Source organism: Balaenoptera ricei, chromosome 20 (genome assembly GCF_028023285.1).
Source record: "Balaenoptera ricei isolate mBalRic1 chromosome 20, mBalRic1.hap2, whole genome shotgun sequence".
Classification (NCBI taxonomy): domain Eukaryota; kingdom Metazoa; phylum Chordata; class Mammalia; order Artiodactyla; family Balaenopteridae; genus Balaenoptera; species Balaenoptera ricei.
Window position 1 is genome coordinate 16,652,143 of NC_082658.1, and position 22,426 is coordinate 16,674,568.

At 38.6% G+C, this 22,426-nt stretch overlaps 1 protein-coding gene across 7 annotated transcripts in view; it reads left to right on the forward strand.

The window, feature by feature from the left end:
• The window catches only part of KANSL1 (KAT8 regulatory NSL complex subunit 1), a 188,010-nt gene that overhangs the window by 125,133 nt on the left and 40,451 nt on the right, over window positions 1-22,426 (forward strand). For all 7 annotated transcript variants that reach the window (XM_059907027.1, XM_059907028.1, XM_059907026.1 and 4 more), the window contains 3 exons: window positions 5,856-5,957; window positions 15,311-15,423; window positions 16,213-16,408. In XM_059907027.1, coding sequence (XP_059763010.1) covers window positions 5,856-5,957; window positions 15,311-15,423; window positions 16,213-16,408 — 411 coding nt within the window. The remainder of the gene's footprint in view (window positions 1-5,855; window positions 5,958-15,310; window positions 15,424-16,212; window positions 16,409-22,426) is intronic.

A 22,426-nucleotide genomic window follows, 5' to 3' on the forward strand; every position in this document is an offset into this window, starting at 1 on the left:
AGAATATGAGCTGGAATGTTGATAAAGAATATCTGGGAGATGACTGGATATGCCTCTCCTGAGGAGAAAAACAGTCTTCCTCTGTCATGGACACCTCTTCAGTGTCTGGGTTTTTATAGCCAATAGTGAAGAGAGAATTTTCATATTTGAGAACTAGAGTCTCTTAGTAACAACTGAGATTATTAGAATGGTAGTCAGTCATATTTGTTGCTTTATCTATTTTATATATATATATATATATATATATATATATATATATAATAATACGTACTGTGTGTTTATATATGTTTATGTTATATTAGTTCCTCATTATAAAACTACTGTATTTCATAGACTCAAAGATGCTGTTGATTGTAAGCTGCACCATTGTTATGTGCCACTAAGAAGTGATTTCAGTTAAACTAAGACATACCATCTGGAACACTGTTGTGTTTTAACTTTCATATTCAGTCAGCTTTTTTAAAAAAGATGTTCCCATGTCTTAGAATGAGAAAGGAAAACAGTGTCTGTACCTTGAGTGTGGACTATATACAGGTACATTCATGTGTGTTATTTAATGCACAAAGCAACAGCTTACAGGCTTGTAAGAAGCAGAGCTAAATTTGAACTCAGGGCTATTTATCTGACCCCAAAGCATTTTCTGTCTAACATATTCTGCTGTTGTATCCTTTTCATCATTTCTCTTGAGCATATTTATTGAAATCTCACACCTGGTAAATAAAACTGAGGGGGAAGGCACAGGGACCTAGAGGGTTCTGTTGCTTAAAGGAGACTTCTTTCTCTTAACACGCAGTCTTTCTCTTAACACACAATCTTCAACATCCGTGTCTAGTACAAAACATTATATTATTTTTTTATCCCTTCTTTTGACTGATCTGTCAGATTACACAGCGCCTGCTAACTAAGGATGGAAATGTTACTGGGAATGAGAGATGGAAGAACAATGAAACTTGTGGATAGAAAAGCTGCTGAATGAGAATAGCAGTAACCTAGAATACCTGTCTTCAGAATTGATGTAAAGCAGTTGAAGTTTCCATCTTCATAGCGTTATAAGGCATTATGGACAGCCATGTCTTGTCTAGGTAGCCCAGGACGATCTTGTGGTGCTGGTTTACAGTGAGGTCACTGATTTATCTTAAGGTGGATAGGAAAGCTTGATCTATTTAGAATGAAGTAGGAAAGTGAGTATGTGAAATTGCACCTTAATTTTTGTTTTACAGATGAAGAGGTGGTTTTGTTTTTTTTTTCCTTGTACTTTGACTCCATGTGTTACCTGAAATTGGTAAAGGGAAAGCAGTTGACCCAAGCGTACAACTTAGTTTTTTCTTTTCTTTCCTTTTTGCTTGCTTGCTTTGGCCCTGTTTTATAATCAGGCTTAGCACAGTTTCTTCTACCATTTCTTCCTTTTTTAGTTTTACTTCATTTTTTTTTCCTTTTTTTAATGTAGGACAGATTTGTATTTCCAGAGAGGAATAATTTATAAGGATGTGTTACGACTTCATGCAGCTGTGACCCTTCCCAATTTCTGTAGTCCTGTGTTTTCTAGTGTTTAGTTCTCTAGGCCTGGACAATCCAGGCATGGTCCTGGTTCTGACTTTAGGAAGTGATAGTGAAGGGTGGGGAGACTCTCCTGGCCTTTTAACCTTGGCCTTAGAGTGCAGTAGCCTTGAGGTTATTGCTGCTTGTGGCTAATGCCACAGCCGTGTAATGTTGACCCAGTATAAACCCTGAATGCTAGGGAATCCCAGCTTGGGGTTGCCATGACAAGTGTGGAGTGGAACTTCATGGAGTTTTCTTTGCTAATAATGACCTTTCCTTTCGTGATTATTAACTATATTTATTAAGTATATTTTAGGAAAATTTAAGTAATCATGTAGACCTCTCCATAAAGCCTTACTTGCATCAGTCTCTTCCTTAAGCTCTTCCTCTTTTCTGCTCTCACGTCATCTTCTCTAAACTTCTGTTATAGCACTGTCATTGTAATACTTCGCCTGCCTGTCTGTCTGAGGTAGACGAAGGTAGTAAGCTCCTTGTGAGTGGAATGTATTTTATTTATTTTCTTATTCTTAGGGTTTCACACCACCCAGCATGTGGTAGACACTCAATAAATGTCAGCTGAATGAACAGATTTTAGCTGTTTCTATGCTTTTTATTTGCTCATCTTCCTTTTAGTTGCTTTCATCCTTTTTGGTATGAGGTACAGTATAAAGGATTTAATGGTTGGTTTTGTATGCTATAATGAACGAACAGAGTTTTGGGGGTCAGGGAAAGAATGCACGGGTGAATGGTAACATATGCATCAGCATGGCGCTTGAGTAAATATTTGCGAAAATAGATTTGATTAAAACTAATGCACATTGAAAAGACCTTTCAACAGATTAATAGGAGCTCTATTGTTGCAGAGGCCAGAAACCTTTACTGACTCTCTGACTGTTCTCTCTTCCCTCACATCCCAAGAAGCATATTTGCATAACTGATTGATTCTGTCTTCAAATATATATATATCCAGAATCCAACCACTTTGATCCAACAGCGGTTCTTTCTGCTCCCCTATTTACTATCCACTCATCCACATGTCAACACAATAGCAAATTGATCCTTTTAAACCATAAGTCAGATCATTGCTCCCTACTGCTTGAAACTCTCCAGTGATTTACCATCTGGACATAAAAGCTGAAAGACAGGGAGTTACAAGGCCCTGCACCCCCACTTACCTCCTCTGCCTTGAGCTTCTGCCTCAGACTCCACTCATTCATTTTCCTTCAGCCATACCAAATTCCTTCCAGTTCTTAAAGTTATCAAGCTGGCTCCAACCTTGAAACTGTTGCATTAGCTCTTCCTGCAGATATTCCCAAAGTTTGTTCCCAAGTTTCTTTCCAGTATTTGCTCAGACACCACCTTCTTGGTGCATTTTTACCCTGACCGCCTAATATGAAAGAGTGCCTACTCCCACTTTATTATCCTCTCACTGTCCTTTAGTTTTTTAGCATTTAACACTTTCTAATGTGCAACGTAAATTTTACTTACTCATATTGTTGATACTCTGTCTTTGTCCCAGTATTAGAATTGTAAGCACTTTGAGGGATGAGTTTGGATAGGAGTAGGGAGAAGGATATGTCTTCTTTCTTTTCCTGTACCCCCAGCACCTAAAAAATGTTTGATGAATGGAGACACGATGGCTTGATTTGAATGAATGAAAGCCAAAACAAAGATTAGCTGGGTCTAACTAACCCAGCTTTTATCCCTAGTTCTGCCACGGATTGGCCTATTGACATGACCTTCGACCTGCATCCTCCCTGGGTCTATAAAATGATGGGGAATAAATGGTCCCTACTAGGTCTTTTAAAGCGTTCACAGGAGGGTGTCTTTGTAGTCTCTCAGGTGTTTTTTAGAAATTATTTGGTAGTTTAAGGAGAAAAATTTCCCTTTGGAAAATATTGACTGTTTTATCCTGACTTACCTTCTCACCTAAGAAAAATTGAGGGAGTAACTTTATACCTAATAGTTGGATTTATTTAGGCTCCTAGCTATAATTAATATAAACTTAATATTTTCTTGTTCAAGGGCAAAAAGTTTTTAACATAAAACTCAAAAAATAATTATTATGCATTTCCTTTCTTGGTGTATAACTCTGCTAGGGAATACGGGAGATTCGAATATATTTGTATTTTGTCTAAGTCCTCAAGGATCTTAGCATTAGTTAACATTTAAATGACAAATTGAGGCAACAATAAATGAAATAAATAATTTGGCCTAAGATTCTGCTGTGGAAATGAGATTTAAATATACAGAATGTAAGATAAAATCACGATGCTTTAGGAAGTCTGGCAAAGTGGATAAAGAAAATAAGGGGCTCAGTTAACCAGGGACATTTTCTTGGAAGGAGGTGGGACTTGGCCTTGACAAGCTTTTGAAGCATAACCTTTTGGATAGATAAATGTAAGAAAAGGGCAGAATCAATATAAACAAAGACATAAGAACAGGTAGTGGGTAGTATTGTAACCTTTAGTTGCATTTCTTTACCTACTACTTTGTAATAACTCCCAGCTCTCAACAACAACTTCATATATATTCAGACATTTTCTAGGAGATAATGCGGTCAGTGTAACAATATTTGGAGAAAGTAGTTGGAAATAGATAAATAAGGTAGGGACGGATTATGGACTTTGCCAAGATGAGTTTGGGCTAGCTTTATATCGGAGATGGGGAGGTGGTTTAGGCTCTTAAGCAGAGAAGATGTTGAATGCAATATTCTGAGAAGGGAATGTTGTACAAAATAGCTGCTTTTTACAAACAGTTTTTACTTTGAAATGGAAAAGTTTGTGAGGTCTATTTTATGCTTCTGATTGAAACAAGAAAATATTTTGCAGCTAGGGCAAATGTTTCTTGCTTTCTTAATAACCTCTCCCTCTTTCTGCAGAGTCTCTGCTTCATTTTCTGCATAGCCTAGGTATAGTCTTATTCCAGAATAGGTAACTTGTTGTTTCTTTTACGGCGGGGGGGGAGGTCCTGTTTTTCTTCCCTTTTAAACTGAGGTGAAATTCCATTGTTCCTTCTTAACCACCACCGGACCCCCAATCTCTTACATCTCCTATTTCACGGAGATTTTTGTCTTAGAAATAACCCCAGGGACAGGATCCTCTGGTTCATTGGACTCACAAGAGCCTATGTCATAATGGCCTAGGGAGCTCAAATTGATAAGTCAAAGTCTTTAGGCCCTGAAATCTGTTGATATATTTTAGGATGTTCGTTGGGGGATTCTGATGCTGAGTCAAGATGATTGAGTCTAGTATTTTTCAGTTTAGAGCTTGCATTAAGACTTACCAGGGAAGCTTTTTAAAAACAGAATACCCAGCTCCCCACCTCAGAGATTGTGAGTAGATTTGATGTTGGACCTGGGCAGGTATAGTTTGATAACGTTTCCCCCAAGTGATTCTAATACAAAATTTCCATTAAGAGCTTCTTATCAGTCAGATCTCCTTATTTTCTAGACCAGAGAAAGAGAACCAAAGAGCACTTGCATCCCAGTCTTTCTGTTACAGCGTCATAACTGGATTTTGGTCACCTCTACTTGCGTTCATGGGAGATTCATGTCTGTGGTTTTTGTTTATTTTTCATAGTAAGCTAACTTCTGCCTTCACCAAGCTGGGCCCATGCTGGCTAAGGAGAGGATTTGTGGAGTCATTTAAAATTTCTTTTTACATTTTTTATTTTCTGGGATGAATGTAAAATCTGAACTTGAAATTGTCAAGCAGGAACCTAATCTGGAGTAATGCTTATGCTTGTGAGAAACAGGTGTCTTTGGAGCAGTTTTAAGTTTTTGGTTTCTAAGATACTTACCGTAGAGACTGTTCCACCTTTGTTTCACCCGGTGGTTGTGGTTGCTCAGAGATAGCTGGTTTAGCTCATCATTTATAATTGTAGCACTTCTAGTTTGGTCATCCTTAAGCCACATTTTTGATCAAGTTAAGTAGAAAAACTGCATTGCTATTGTTAATATGGTATAGTCTGGTTGGTGATATAGTGTAAAATACCATACTCTGATAAAGATCCCAGATCTGAAAGATGTGAATAAAAGATGCTACAAGCCATGTAGGTCCGAACATTCAAGTGGAAGAAAGGGGAAGCTTGGGTTTGAGTCTTAGGCGGTATTCATGGCTACTGCTAGGGCCTTTTGTTGAAATCACTCTTGGAAGAGCAAAGCTGCTGGTGGTATATTTTGTTTCAGAACCATAGGATAAAGGAAAAGGCCTCTGGTAAACCAGACCCACCCCCCGCCCCTAACTCTTGATATTAACTCCTAAATTAAATTTGTAGCTTACACCACTTAAGCTGTTTTTCTCTCTGTCCTGCAGGGGTTGATAGTTCTTGGAGAGGCGCCTCCCCCAGAGCACACAACAGACTTATTTCTTCCACTTAGTTCTGAGGTGAAGACAGATCATGGGAATGATAAATTGGTAAGTATAAAAGACAGAAAAGGGAAAATGAGTGAGAATTTGAGGTGTAGCTTCAGCATAGTTTGTTCTCTATAATAAGGATCCTTGCATTGGCTGAAGGAAGGGGTTGTATCCCCTTTTATCACCTCTGGCATTTTAAGCTCTGAATTCCTTAATACGGCACCACAGGGCCCCTCATGCAGTTGTGTAGCTGACTTTAAAATTTAAAAGCAGCTTCTAACTCTCAAGACAGCACAGCCAGAGCAAGTGTGACATTATGGAATATTCCTGGGAATTAGGAGACCATGTGGCTCTGATAACTTTGATAAGTAAGGTAACCTTTCTGGGCCACTATAAAATGGAAGGGTCGGACTAGAGGTTTGACTTACAAAGATGTTGAAAATGGTGTTTGAGTTACCCCTTTAATTCTGTAATGAGGATAAAGCTGTCGTTTTTTGTAATCTTCTGTTTCCTTAGAGCCTAGCTCAAATCCCTCGTCATGATTCCTTCCCTTTTCCTATTTGTCTCATTTTTCTTCTGAATTCCAAGACCACTTTTAATTTATTTCTTTCATATTTTTACTTTTCTTAAAAGGTCACGGGCTTTTATGAGTATTAACATTTCTTGTTTTAAGTAATTTGATCTAAGGAAAACTAGATTTGTGATGAATGAAATTTGATTTTAGACTTAACAGAAAAGTTGCAAAAGCAGTACACAAGAGTCCCCACATATCCTTCCCCTGCTTCCCCTAGTGTTAATAACAGCTTGCATAACCATTGTTCAGTGTCAAAACTAGGAATTAACATTGATACAGACTACAGATTTTATTCCAGTTTCACTTATTTTCTCATTTATGCCACCTTTTTTTGGTCCAGAGTTCCACATTCCATATAGTTGTCATATCTCTTTAAAGTCTCTTCCAGTGTGTGAGAGCACCTCAGTTTTTGTCTTTCATGACCTTGACACGAGAGTATTGGTAAGTTATTATGTGTAATGTTCCTCAGAATGGAGTTGCCAGATGTTTTTTCGTTAAAGGTTAGGCATTTTTTGCAGTAATTCCACAGAAGTGATACTGTGCCCTTCTCAGTATACCATATTAGGGGTACAAGATAATGGTGATAGCTTTTTCACTTGGTTAATGTGATGCCTGCCAGGTTTCTCCACTGTAAAGTTAGTATTTTTCCCTTTGTAATAAATGACTATCTCATGGGGGGATACTATGCATTTTTCTGTTGCTCATTATACTTTAATCCACAGTTTTATCATCTACTGGTGGATTTTTCCTGCAAAATTACTGCAATAATTATTGCTGTGGTGTTTACTAAATGGTGATTTTCTGTTTTCTACATTTGTTCATTGGAATTCTTTTAGGAAGAGCTGTCTTTTCTCCCCCATTTATTTCGTCCATCAAGCGGTTATTTATTTCAGGATGGTTTTATGGATATTAATTTTATGTTATGGATTATAATCTACTATTAGTAGTTATTCAGTTGCAGTTGTCTCAACTTTTGGCATTGGGACCTCTTTCAGATTGGCGTCTGTGTCCTTTCAACATGCCCCCTCCCCTTGTTTTTTGAGCACTCACTTTCTGGCACCCCACAATGTTCCAGGCTCATCTTGTATTTTACCTGTTCCAGCCCTGCTTCTTTTTATTGGAGAACAGGGTTTTTTTTTGTTTTTTTGTTTTTTTTAATTAATTAATTAATTAATTAATTAATTAATTATGGCTGTGTTGGGTCTTCATTTCTGTGCAAGGGCTTTCTCCAGTTGCGGCAAGTGGGGACCACTCTTAATCGCGGTGTGCGGGCCTCTCTTGTTGCAGAGCACAGGCTCCAGATGTGCAGGCTCAGTAATTGTGGCTCACGGGCCCAGTTGCTCCACGGCATGTGGGATCTTGCCAGACCAGGGCTCGAACCCGTGTCCCCTGCATTGGCAGGCAGATTCTCAACCACTGCGCCACCAGGGAAGCCCCGAGAACAGGGTTTTGAAACCAAGATCTGGGTACTAGTTGTGCTCATTGCTACTTCGTGTCATTGCTTCTATCTAGGACTTCTCAACAAAGCTAGTAAATATATATATATATATGTATGCTGCTACATGCATACACACACATATATTTTGTTACCCACCCATCTGTATATACACTAAAAACCATGAGTTTATACTAGTACCAGTCTAACACCACAGCCTTCCTCCTTCCTTATTGATACTTATTTGTTCAATCCTAGTACCATATAGTTTCATAATTGCCAGCTCATACTCCTATGAGAAATATCTTTACTAACCAGAGTACAGCATTGTATACAGTATGTTAGCACTATAATAAACAGTCAAAATACTATTTCCCCGAAGTTGTACTTAGGTTAGTTCGCCTTTCAGTGTGACTATGTAATTATTTTGTAATACAGTTAAGTTCTTTTGTTACTATAGTATTCCACTTCTTGTTGCCCACACACACAGTAGTTGATATTTATTATTTTTTGAGTATGCGAAACATTACTACTGTGCTAAGAATTAAAGCTGTACAAAAGGCTATAGCCCTGTTCCTATTTCCGCCTTCTTTCCATTGTGTTCCCACCTCCTGTAGGTAGCCAATTTCATTAGTTTTTGCATTATCCTTCCTTCCTATATTTCTGTTGCACAAATGAGCAGATACATGTGTACTTTCTTACATCTCCTTAACTACTGGGTAAATATTCTTTAAAAGACTAGATTTGAAATTGAGGGGGTTTTTTGTTTTAGCAAAAACATTGCTTCTGTGGCTTTTGACAAATGACGTCATTATTTGTGTTTGCTTTTATTTGCAAAATAAGCCTCACTTTTTAAAATTTTTTTGGTCTGCATTGGGTCTTCGTTGCTGCGTGTGGACTTCTCATTGCAGTGGCTTCTCTTGTTGCAGAACACGGGCTCTAGGTGCACGGGCTTCAGTAGTTGCGGTGTGCAGGCTCTAGGGCGCGTGAGCTTCAGTAGTTGTGGCGCACGGGCTTAATTGCTCCGTAGCATGTAGGATCTTCCTGGATCAGGGATCGAACCCGTGTCCCCTGCATTGGCAGGCGGATTCTTAACCACTGCACCACCAGGGAAGTCCCAAGCCTCATTCTTTTACCTTTCCTTACTTTGTGGAATTGATGGAGTTAACAAGTGAACTATTAAGTGAAGGACTAATGCTTTCCCAGAAGTAAAGCATACAAAAATGTAAGCTATTGATTTTTCTTTTTAAACATTCAAGGTATAATCTTCCTACCATTGGTTACATGGGAAGAGTGTTCTTTTCCTTGAAGTTTTGCAGTCATCAGGGACAATGAATGGTGCATTGGCCCCCACGAGGGTTTTGAGATAGAGAGTAGAGGGTTAGATACTGGCTGGAGAACGTTTGATCCACAGTATTAAAAAACACTGACTGGGCTTCCCTGGTGGCGCAGTGGTTGAGAATCTGCCTGCCAATGCAGGCGGCACGGGTTCGAGCCCTGGTCTGGGAGGATCCCACATGCCGCGGAGCGACTAGGCCTGTGAGCCACAACTACTGAGCCTGCGCGTTTGGAGCCTGTGCTCCGCAACGAGAGGCCACGATAGTGAGAGGCCCGCACACCGCAATGAAGAGTGGCCCCCACTTGCCGCAACTGGAGAAAGCCCTTGCACAGAAACGAAGACCCAACACAGCCAAAAATAAATAAATAAAAATAAATTAAAAAAAAAAAAACTGACTGACCAATTAGGACTTTTAAAATAAATTGGGCTGTGGATAAATAAGTTGAACAGTAAGAATTTATAAGGCTGTTTTTGCAATTACCGTATTTCTCTAGATTCTAAAGAAAGATTTTCAACAGTGTTGGTAAATATAGATCTTAGGTTTAGTAGTTTCTGGACTTGTAACAGCATTATGCTGGTTGCATTTTTTTTTTTTTTTTTTTTTTTTTATTTATTTATGGCGTGTTGGGTCTTCGTTTCTGTGCAAGGGCTTTCTCCAGTTGTGGCAAGCGGGTGCCACTCTTCATCGCGGTGCGCGGGCCTCTCATCATCGCGGCCTCTCTTGTTGCGGAGCACAGGCTCCAGACGCGCAGGCTCAGTAATTGTGGCTCACGGGCCCAGCCACTCCGCGGCACGCGGGATCCCCCCAGACCAGGGCCCGAACCCGCGTCCCCCGCATTAGCAGGCAGACTCTCAACCACTGCGCCACCAGGGAAGCCCCTGGTTGCATTTTTAGAAACGAATAATTCAAAGTTTTGTTTTTAACTTGTCTTTTTTTTAATTGGAGTATAATTGCTTTACAGTGTTGGGTTAGTTTCTGCTGTACAGTGAAGTAGATCAGCTATATGTATATATATATCCCCTCTCTCTTGGACCTCCTTCCCGCTGCCATCCCACCCATCTAGCTCATCACAGAGCACCGAGCTGAGCTCCCTTTGCTATACAGCAGGTTCCCACTAGCTATCTGTTTTACCCATGGTAGCGTATTTACGTCAAACCTAATCTCCCAAAGTTGTTTTAATATAATTATAGATTATATTTTGACCTCAGTATAGAGACATAGGAAAGTGAGGCACATAGTCCCATTTTACATGTGCAGAAATTGAAGCCTAGGTAAGTAACTTGGTGGAAGTAGAATTTTCAGAAAGTTCCACTTCCACGTTAGCACAGTTTCTTGGCCGTGGTGCTAGTTCATGGAAATGACTGGTATACTCTTTATGGGCCAGCAATATTTTGGTAATTTTAAGCAGGACTATGCTGGGTATCATTGAGATGGAGAGCATATTGACCCAGAAATGAAAGTTGAATTCCTTACATCCAGTTAGCCTTTTCTTTCCATTTTGATAATGTTTGTCAGAAAGGTAATAACTAACCAAAACAGAACTGTTAAATTTTCTAGACAAACAAATATGGTGCATCTAAGGAAAATGGTATTTCAAACAGTTATAGCATGGCGTTACTTGAATGACTAAAGTAAAGATACATACACACATATCTTGCATACACACCTAGAGATTTATTTTATTACATGTTTTTAAGTTGTGTGCCTTTTGATTTTTACCCCTTTATTTTCTCTACTTTTTAGTAAAACAAATTCAGTGAACATGGGTTCTCAGACCCCAGAAAAATCTACTCCCCCCCCCCCCCCCCGCCCCCAATAAACCTTAATTTAATCTAGTTTTTCTTTAAGGGCTCTTTGTCACACTTAATTGATCTGGCCAAGAGGGTGGAGTAATGAATCAAACAGATGCCTACTTTATAAGAATAACAAATAGAATCTCATTGCTGTGTTATTCCATGCATCTGGCCCTTTCAGTCAAGGAAAAAAATCACTTCAGTAACCCTGCTTGCTACCTTTAACTCTAAGATTTCCCCAAAAGGTAATCTCTGGGGCTCTGCTTTAGAAAAAGGAGGGATTACAGAAGCACTCTACCTACCACTTCAGCTTTTCTACTCTTTTCTGGCTGTGGGATGCATGTGCCCTCAGAGTGTATCTGAACATCACATAAAACTCAAGAGAAGCTCTGTAACAACTCCTATTTACAGTTTTCCATTGGATGGCAAATATCTGAGTCATGCTTTAGTTTCCTGAAAATATTAATGATGTAAACCACTGCAGTAATAACAATCGGGCTTAAATTAGTGTGTGGATTTAATATTTGTGAAGTGTTTGTTAATGTTTCTCTACCCTGTCTTTGCAGCCTTTTGGACTGCAAGATAAGGAGTGTTCACTTTTTCTTAAGGCAATGTGAATGCATTTAAGAAACTCTTAAGTAAAATTACATGTGTTTGTGAGTTGTGTTTTTCTTTTTCTAGATGAAACACTATTAGAGGATTGGGGTTAATATTTTAAGCTCTTTGAATTTGAGAATGAATGATGAACCTGGTTGCCCCAGTGCCCTGCTTTAGATCTCAGGGTGATTACATGTAGGATATCCCAAGGTTTCTAAGCAGATCCTTCTAAATATTCAGTGCCTCCTTGTATGGTTGGGATTGGAATTCAAGCACATTTTCTCTCTGACTTTGATGCTCTTAATTGCTGTGTGCTTCAGTATCCTTGACAAGCATTTCTGTGCTTAAATAACCTTTTTGCCTGTTGACTTCTATTTTAATTGGGGGGCTGAATTACCCCCAGGAAAGTTCCAAGTTCCTCTAAGAAAAATAATAAAATACACATTGAAGATTAATGGCCTTTAAATATACTTATATATCTGTAGGCATGAAAAACAAGGATAGATTATTAGCTAAGAAAAGTAAACTTTTTTTTTTTTTTTTTTTTATAAATTTATTTATTTTTATTTATTTATTATTTTTGGCTGTGTTGGATCTTCGTTGCTGCGCGTGGGCTTTCTCTAGTTGCAGTGAGCGGGGGCCACTCTTCGTTGCGGTGCGCGGGCTTCTCACTGTGGTGGCCTCTCTTGTTGCCGGCTCTAGGTGCTCAGGCTTCAGTAGTTGTGGCTCACAGGCTCAGCTGCTCCGCGGCACTTGGGATCCTCCCGGACCAGGGCTCGAACCCGTGTCCCCTGCATTGGCAGGCAGATTCCCAACCACTGCGCCACCAGGGAAGCCCGTAAACTTGTTTTGAAATGAGATTTTGTTAAAGAATGGCAACAGTTTGTCTTGACAGGTATCCTGGTGGTTAGTTCTCCATAATCCCTAGAAAATAAATCTTAATCAAATGAGAGTCAACCTATTGCTTAAATGTGGCACCTTGTAAAACATGTAGATATATAAACCAGATCTCTGTCATAATTTAATGTTAAAAGCTATTGTTTTAAGCGAATATAAAGTTGACAGAAGTTCTTCAGATCAACACCAAAAAGTTCATAGTCACAGCGTTTTCATGTTGAAAGGAAACTTTTTCATCTAAACCAGAACTTCTGAAATCTAGGAAAGCTGTAACATGGCTGGAGTCACACATCTCCTAGTTAACACCAACCTGAATCTTAAACCTTTTTGTCCTTTGTCATACCATAATATTTGTTTGGGCTTTTTGAGGTGTTCCCTGAATGGTAAATCCTCACTAGCATTCAGGAGGGTATTGGGTTTATCTGGGGTTTTTTTAATGTTAAAAATATTATCTAAATGTAGAGAAAACTTCGGAAGAGTCCTATTCTGCCTCTTTTTTAAAAAAATTTTATTTGTTTATTTATTTTTGGCTGCATTGGGTCATGGTTGCTGCGTGTGGGCTTTCTCTAGTTGCAGCGAACAGGGGCTACTCTTCGTTGCGGTGCGCAGGCTTCTCATTGCGGTGGCTTCTGTTGTTGTGGAGCACGGGCTCTAGGCGCATGGGTTTCAGTAGTTGTGGCACGTGGGGTCAGTAGTTGTGGCTCACTGGCTTAGTTGCTCCACGGCATGTGGCATCTTCCCAGACCAGGGCTCGAACCCATGTCCCCTGCATTGGCAGGCAGATTCTTAACCACTGCGCCACTGGTGAAGCCTCTATTCTGCCTCTTTAACACTATTTTTACCTTGTCATTATCTGTGTGCATGTATTTTTAGTCACCACAATTGTATTAAAAATATTTTGAATTTAGCCCCTTTCCAAAGTCATTTCTACCTATTATTTTCTATATTTAAATATTCTTCTGGGTAAAGGAAGAGGAAATATCCTTTATGATTATCTTCAATATTCTGATTTGGTGTACCACATTTTATAACTATGCCTCAAGTGTTGAGCATTTAGGTTATTGATCCATATCATTGCAGTGACTAGCTTTGTGTGTAAGATTTGGGGGGATGTTTTGTTGAGTTATTTCTTTAAGATAGATTTTGATGAGTAAAATACTTTGTCAGAAGACATGAACACCTTTATAACTCTTACACATTACTTTCCATGAGGAAATCAGTGTGGCTTTTAAGGCAATGAGTACATGAGCCAAATTTACCATAATTTTGGTGGTGTTGACTAATACAATTGTTGAAGATATAACAGTACATGTACAGGGTATCTAACAAGGAAGACAGAACACTTTCCCAGTGTTTACTCATTGTAATTTACTCATGTGTCTTGTCTATTTGTATACCCTGATCTAACTTTTTGGATAATTTGTATTAAATTTTTAAAATTAGCTTCCCAATCTCTTGTCCTTTCTTGAGACTGTTCTCAGGTCTTCAGATCCTTTGGTGTTTTCTCCTTGGGGGTATAAAGATCAAAAAAGAAATTTAACAATACTGATAAATAGAATTTCAGCCTCAAAATATTGGCTTTGATATGTACTGGTAGCAGTTACAGGAAAGGAGACGTCAGAACACCCCAAAGTCAGTTTGAGTGTAAGGAGGAGACAAAGACCACAGCCATTCTGTGGTATTCCAACAACTCCCAGAGCCGAGGGATAACTGAGCTGTGGCTTTATTGCCAATACCTCAGACACTCCATGTGATTGACATCTCATGGCTGCCCCTACGCCTTTTAGCCTAGTAAATACATAATTTGTTTTGAAATAGTGAAATTCCAACTTTTCCATATTTTTTTCCTACCTCCCTTTTTTCATTTTATAGTCTAAGCATATACAATTGACTCTTGAACAACATGGGATTTAATCCACATATAATGTATAGTCAGCCCTCCCTATCCACAGTTCCTCCACATCTGCCAGTTCAACCAACCACAGACTGTGTAGTACTTTAGTGTTTACTATTGAAACATATCCACGTATAAATGGATCCCTGCACTTCAAATCCAAAAGTTGTTTGAGGGTCAGCTGTATTTGTGTAGTCCAAAGTTACTACCTGATAGCATTAGGTAATTATTATTCATTGTCATTTTATTGTTTCTATTTCTTTTATCACAGGGGTGAAATACATATATAGAGAGAGTGAGAGAGAGTATGGTTTTCTGGAAACAAGCTTCCAGCATACACTGTGAAGTTAAGCAGATATTAACTACATTTAAATTTCCTCTTAGTTGTCTTCCTACTGAACTTATGTACCCTTCTTGACCCTTAGGTTGAAAACTTGACTCTTGGTACTATATAATTGTTTTGCTGTGCTTCTGTTCCATGGAGTCATTAGGTCATTTCCCTGTCAGGAGGCACTTTACTACTTTTGGTCTGTTAAATATCTTAATTCCTAACCCCTCCCTCCAAAGCAAATTCTCCAAATTTTGCCAAAGCAAAATCTCGAAAGCTGATTCTCTTAATTATTTTCTTTTTTCCTCAATCATACGAGTGATTTTGGTTTTGGTTTTTTTAAGGCCAAAAAATGCATTTATTTGGGATTTGTGAGGACTGCAGCCCAGGAGACACAAATCCAAGAAACACTTAAATGTGTTCCATAAATGAGTTGTTTTTCAAGTTGGTCATCAGAAATTTTAGGTGTTTCATTAAAATGAAATGGTGCTGCTTTTCAGGCTGGTGCTGTTGGTTAAATGTTGATAATATATTTTCATTTTTCTTCTCATTAAGATTGAGTCTGTTTCTCAGCCACTGGAAAACCATGGTGCCTCTGGTCATCCTTCAGAGTCATTGTCTACTAAATCATGTGGAGCATTGAGACCTGTCAATGGAGTCATTAATACGTAAGTTTTATCTCTTCTGCATACTTCTTATACTCAGCAGGCTTGTTAAAGATGGGTTTGAGGCTCTTAGTTATCCTTAGCCAGGAGTAACCCTGGTTTAAAGAAGCAGAAACCTTATCACTTCATAATATTGTGCATGCCTCCTACTGTAGCAAGTATATTTTAAGTAGCCTCCTAATGTATTTTCCTGTTAGTTACTGTGGCCTAAAATCGACTCAGCATGGAGAAAAATTTAAAGTCCTAAAGTTATTATGAATCGTTGTGATTGGTCCTGTCTTGGTAGAATTCCTCAGAAATATGTACATAAAATCCTCTACTGTAGAACAGATTAGATCCCTAAAGGCTGTAAATCTGTATTTATGAAAGATCAAGGAATCCTTCTGCAAGTGAACAATGAGTACACATCCCTAATAGGCAAGTTTCACAGGAGAACTGATTCTCAATATATATTAAAAATATTCTTACCAGTTGCAATTTTCTAGACTTTTAAGAATTCATGTTTTTGTTGTAGAAGAGAACTTAATCACTAGAACCTGAGTTCACTTATTGACTTTTGCATTTTTCAGACATGGTAGAGTAACATCCACCAAGAGCACCTTAAAAATAAGCACAGATACTGCATACCCACTTAGATTAACAGACATCAGCATCAAGAGGTGACCTCTGTGTGCTCTAGAACACATGTTTGTGTCTGTGAACGTTTGCAAGTAGAGGTGGTTGAACAAGTATTAAAGGCTTTGTTTCCTTACGTCTTCTGAGAAGTGGATATTCTTCCTTCCCCTTGTGTAGTCTTCAGCCTGTCTTGGCAGACCACGTTCCAGGTGACAGCTCTGATGCTGAGGAACAGTTGCATAAAAAGCAAAGACTGAATCTAGTTTCTTCATCAACTGATGGCACCTGTGTGGCAGCCCGAACACGTCCTGTGCTGAGCTGTAAGAAACGGAGGCTTGTTCGACCCAACAGCATCGTGCCTCTTTCCAAGAAGGTCAGTACCAGGGAGACTTGGTCACTGTTAAACAGTGAGCCAGATGCTCAGATAGAGGTACTAGTTTCTTGCCAGCTTTGGTTCTTTTAACCAGTGTTTTCCACACTTGGCTAACCACCAAGGCTTCCTGCAGAGCTTTAAAAAATACTGGGTTCCTGAGCCCTGTTTCCTAGAGATTCTGGTTTCGTTGCTCTGGAGTTGGGCCTGGGAATCTTGTTTTCAGAAAACAAAAAGCTCCTAGGTGATTCTTCAGCCAGGTTTGGAAACCATTGGCTTGAGATTTTAATAGAAATGGGAGAGAGGAAGTTGGAAGTTCTGCCATCAACACTTTGAAGGAGAGCAGTGTGTCTTCTCACTTATACTGTTATCACTGAAAATGGCAACGTGGAATGCTTTCCTTTTTAAGAATCTCCATTAAAATTTCTAAGTTGATGATACTAAACGAATGTTTGTCTTCACAGACAAAATGGAGATTATTTTACAACTACAGGAAACTTGATTGCTGACTCTTCAAATAGCAGGGTTGGATTTAGTTCAAAACCAACGAAATAGGACTCCAGTGAAAATAATACCATGCAGTGATTAAGAGCATTAACTTTGAAGAGGACAGACTTGGGTTTGAATCATGGCACTGCCACTTAGTAGTTTGTGTTTGGGGCATGTTAACACCCCACCCCACCCCACAGTGCCTCAGAGATCTCATAGGGTTGTTTCAGGATTAACTGAAATGTATATAATTTGCTTATTGGGGTATCTGGCTGCTAAGTTACTAGTACAAGATGACTCTTGCTGTTTGCACTTTTATTTTTATTAATTCATTCACTCATTCAACAAATATTTTTTTGAGTTCCTACAATAAGCTAGATCTGTTCTATGCACTGAGAATACAACACTAAACAAAACAGACAAAAATTCTTACCCTCATGAAATAATCTAATGGGTAGAAACAGAAAATAAAGCAATAAAACGCCGCAACTAGAGAAAGCCCGAGCGCAGCAACGAAATCCCAACACAGCCAAGTATAAAAACAAATAAATAAATAAATTTATTTTTTAAAAAATGAAGTGTATGGTATGTTCTATAGTGTTAAGTTCTGGGGAGAAAAATGCAGCAGAGGAAGGGAATAGGGAATGGTGGGGAACTCAGATGGAATTCAGCCTTGATGCATTTTTTTATTCCAAGTCTTTGGAGATGTGAAAGATAAGAAACTAGGAAGGAGTGACCAGTGAAGCAGAAGGAAAACCAAGAGAGTGTGGTATGTGGAAGGCAAGTGAAGAAAATGTTTCAGAAAGGAGGGAATTATCATCTGTGTTAGATGCTGCAGACGGGTCAAGTTAGGTGAAGACTAAGAATTGACCGTAGGATTTCGTGGGGCCAGGGTTGCTTGAGACCTTTGTAAGCAGTTTTGTTAGAGGTAGAAGAGTGAAATTCTGATTGGATCAGGTTCAGGAGAGAATGGAACGGAAGGAATTGAGGGAACCATCATAGATAACACTTTCAAAGAGTGTTTCTGTAAAGGAGAACAGAGAAATAACCCGTTTGACTGAAAGAGAATGTTTCTTAAGATAATGCTATTACAGTATATTTGCTGGTGAGAAAACTGAGGACAAGGGAGAGGAGATAATTGTTGGAACCATTAATATTTGGACAGTAGATTTTCACTGCTTGGCTTGTTTTGTTATAGTATGCATTTGGACTGTATAATTTTGCCATGATCATTCATTCATTTATGGCTGTGTTGGGTCTTCGTTGCTGCGTGCAGACTTTCTCTAGTTTCAGAGAGCGGGGACTACTCTTTGTTGAGGTGCACAAGCTTCTCATTGCGGTGGCTTCTATTGTTGTGGAGCACGGGCTCTAGGCGCGTGGGCTTCAGTAGTTGTGGCACATGGGCTCAGTAGTTGTGGCTCGCAGGCTCTAGAGCGCAGGCTCACTAGTTGTGGCGCACAGGCTTAGTTGCTCCGCGGCATGTGGGATCTTCCCAGACAAGGGCTCAAACCCGTGTCCCCTGCTTTGGCAGGTGGATTCTTAACCACTGTGCCACCGGGGAAGTCCCTTGCCATGATCTTTTTTTTTTTAAAGGAGACTATTATTAGTGAAAATTAACTATTAGGCTGTACCATTTCTCTCTTGTCTATTCCTCAGACTGCCTGAATTACCAAAATACCAGAAAAGAGTTTGGTGGGTTTCTCACACTGAATTGAATTTTAATCAATTTTTTATTAATAGTCATATAAATCTAAATTATTTTCTGAACAGTTGAAGAGTTGATATTGGGCAAGCAAAGAAAACAGTATATTACTGTTAAGTATAAGAAAGTAGTTTTTGGCCATGCCCTTGATGTTTTTAACAAAAACAAGCAAAAACCTACCAACAGCATCGCCTCATGGGGAAATAGTGTCCTTTCTCTGTTTCGGCAGTTTGCTAGCCACGGTGTCATGACATCTAAGGGTGTGATAAAATTTTTCTGAAGTATAGGTTGGCCTCCTGGATTCTTTTCTTTTATATCTGTGAAGTAGCAAGGCTTCTTTGTTGCAGTTGACACTAGTTTCTTCTTGTTCATGCCCCAAAACTGATGTACTTTTGAAGGTAGTACATATAAATGTTTAAAACAAGGGGGAGACATACAAAGCATACTAAAGACCCTTTGGTTCCAATGCCAGTGTCTAAAACAGAATCATTCTGACATGCAGAAGTAAACTACATGGAAAATAAGACAAAGAAATAAGTTTAGTTTAGAAAATAAACCATTTGCTGATGATAGCAGTAATGCTGGAGTTCTGCCAAAGTTGGAGACAAAGGCCATTCTCTCTGTCTTAGTTGCTCACTGTGTCTTCAGTGGATCCTTGCTCAGTGATACTTGCTGTTGAGCAAGTACCTTGCCCTCTATCATTTTGAGGTGATGGATTTGCCAAGCAAATTTATTCAGCAATTTTGGGTCCCCACGGTGTTCCAGGACACCTGGGTTTCATTGGTGAACAAAAGTCCTTGCCCTCATGGAGCTTACTTTCTAGTGGCAGAGTACTCAGAAATCACCCAGTGCTTAGGACAATAGCCTCTGAACTTTTGTGGGAGTGTTTTATATATGCATTATAAAACACATACAAAATAAATTTTGAAAGGCTGAGACAAAGTAAATAGAAGCCCTAATATTTTATTTACAAACTGTCTTCAAGCCAAAAGAATTTTTTAAAATACTTTAATATTCTATGATTAACAGATAATGATGAATAGAGCCTTACTTTCAGAGTGGACTTCCTCCATAACCATTGCATTGGTTTTTTGGGTTTTTTTGCCTGTTTGTTTCTTTGTTTTTTGTTTTTTTATTAAACAAATGTGGCTTGGATTTGCACTAAGATTTTTGGAATGTCTTTAAATTATGCTGGATTTCAATTAATTTTTGTTCTTGGCAAATTCTCTATCAGATGTTGCAGTGTCTGTGCGCCAATAAAAGTAACACATTGCATTGCATTCTGATTACCACAACATATACTAAGATTTCTAAGTTAATTTTTTTTAAATGGTGCTTTATTTTCATAATTAGAAGGTGAAATAATTACCATTTCAAATAGTTAGACAGATTTGAATATTTCCTATTTTGGTGCTTTCCTCTTCCCTGAAATGTATTCAAAGCCTTGTTTTGTTTTTTTGAATTTTATTTATTTTTTTATACAGCAGGTTCTTATTAGTCATCCATTTTATACATATCAGTATATACATGTCAATCCCAATCTCCCAATTCATCACACCACCACCACCACCCCCTGCTGCTTTCCCCCCTTGGTGTCCATACGTTTGTTCTCTACATCTGTGTCTCAGTTTCTGCCCTGCAAACCAGTTCATCTGTACCATTTTTCTAGGTTCCACATATATGTGTTAATATACGATATCTGTTTTTCTCTTTTCTGACTTCACTCTGTATGACAGTCTCTAGATCCATCCACGTCCCTACAAATGACCCAATTTCGTTCCTTTTTATGGCTGAGTAATATTCCATTGTATATATGTACCACATCTTCTTTATCCATTCGTCTGTCGGGCATTTAGGTTGCTTCCATGACCTGGCTGTTGTAAATAGTGCTGCAATGAATATTGGGGTGCATGTGTCTTTTTGAATTATGGTTTTCTCTGGGTATATGCCCAGTAGTGGGATTGCTGGGTCATATGGTAATTCTGTTTTTAGTTTTTTAAGGAACCTCCATACCGTTCTCCATAGTGGCTGTATCAATTTACATTCCCACCAACAATGCAAGAGGGTTCCCTTTTCTCCACACCCTCTCCAGCATTTGTTGTTTGTACATTTTCTGATGATGGCCATTCTGACCGGTGTGAGATGATACCTCATTGTAGTTTTGATTTGCATTTCTCTAATAATTAATGATGTTGAGCAGCTTTTCATGTGCTTCTTGGCCATCTGTATGTCTTCTTTGGAGAAATGTCTATTTAGGTCTTCTGCCCATTTTTGGATTGGGTTGTTTGTTTTCTTAATATTGAGCTGCATGAGCTGTTTATATATTTTGGAGATTAATCCTTTGTCTGTTGATTCGTTTGCAAATATTTTCTCCCATTCTGAGGGTTGTCTGTTCGCCTTGTTTATGGTTTCCTTTGCTGTGTAAAAGCTTTTAAATTTCATTAGGTCCCGTTTGTTTATTTTTGTTTTTATTTCCATTACTCTAGGAGGTGGATCAAAAAAGATCTTGCTGTGATTTATGTCAAAGAGTGTTCTTCCTATGTTTTCCACTAAGAGTTTTATAGTGTCCAGTCTTACACTTAGGTCTCTAATCCATTTTGAGTTTATTTTTGTGTATGGTGTTAGGGAGTATTCTAATTTCATTCTTTTACATGTAGCTGTCCAGTTTTCCCAGCACCACTTATTGAAGAGACTGTCTTTTCTCCATTGTATATCCTTACCTCCTTTGTCATAGATTAGTTGACCATAGGTGTGTGGGTTTATCTCTGGGCTTTCTGTCTTGTTCCATTGATCTGTGTTTCTGTTTTTGTGCCAGTACCCTATTGTCTTGATTACTGTAGCTTTATAGTATAGTCTGAAGTCAGGGAGTCTGATTCCTCCAGCTCTGTTTTTTTCCCTCAAGGCTGCTTTGGCTATTAGGGGTCTTCTGTGTCTCCATACAAATTTTAAGATTTTTTGTTCTAGTTCTGTAAAAAATGCCATTGGTAGTTTGATAGGGATCGCACTGAATCTGTAGATTGCTTAGGGTAGTATAGTCAATTTCACAGTATTGATTCTTGCAATCCAAGAACATGGTATATCTCTCCATCTGTTGGTATCATCTTTAATTTCTTTCATCAGTGTCTTAAAGATTTCTGCATACAGGCCTTTTGTCTCCCTAGGTAGGTTTATTCCTAGGTATTTTATTCTTTTTGTTGCAGTGGTAAATGGGAGTGTTTCCTTAATTTCTCTTTCAGATTTTTCATCATTACTGTATAGAAATGCAAGAGATTTCTGTGCATTGATTTTGTATCCTACAGCTTTACCAAATTCATTGATTAGCTCTAGTAGTTTTCTGGTGGCATCTTTAGGATTCTCTATGTGTAGTATCATGTCATCTGCAGACAGTGACAGTTTTACTTCTTCTTTTCCAATTTGTATTCCTTTTATTTCTTTTTCTTCTCTGATTGCCATGGCTGGGACTTCCAAAACTATGTTAAATAATAGTGGCGAGAGTGGACATCCTTGTCTTGTTCCTGATCTTAGAGGAAATGCTTTGAGTTTTTCACCATTGAGAATGATGTTTCCTGTGGGTTTGTCGTATATGGCCTCTATTATGTTGAGGTAGGTTCCCTCTATGCCCACTTTCTGGAGAGTTTTTATCATAAATGGGTGTTGAATTTTGTCAAAAGCTTTTTCTGCATCTATTGAGATGATCATATGGTTTTTATTCTTCAGTTTGTTAATATGGTGTGTATCACATTGATTGATTTGCGTATATTGAAGAATCCTTGCATCCCTGGGATAAATCCCACTTGATCATGGTGTATGATCCTTTTAATGTGTTGTTG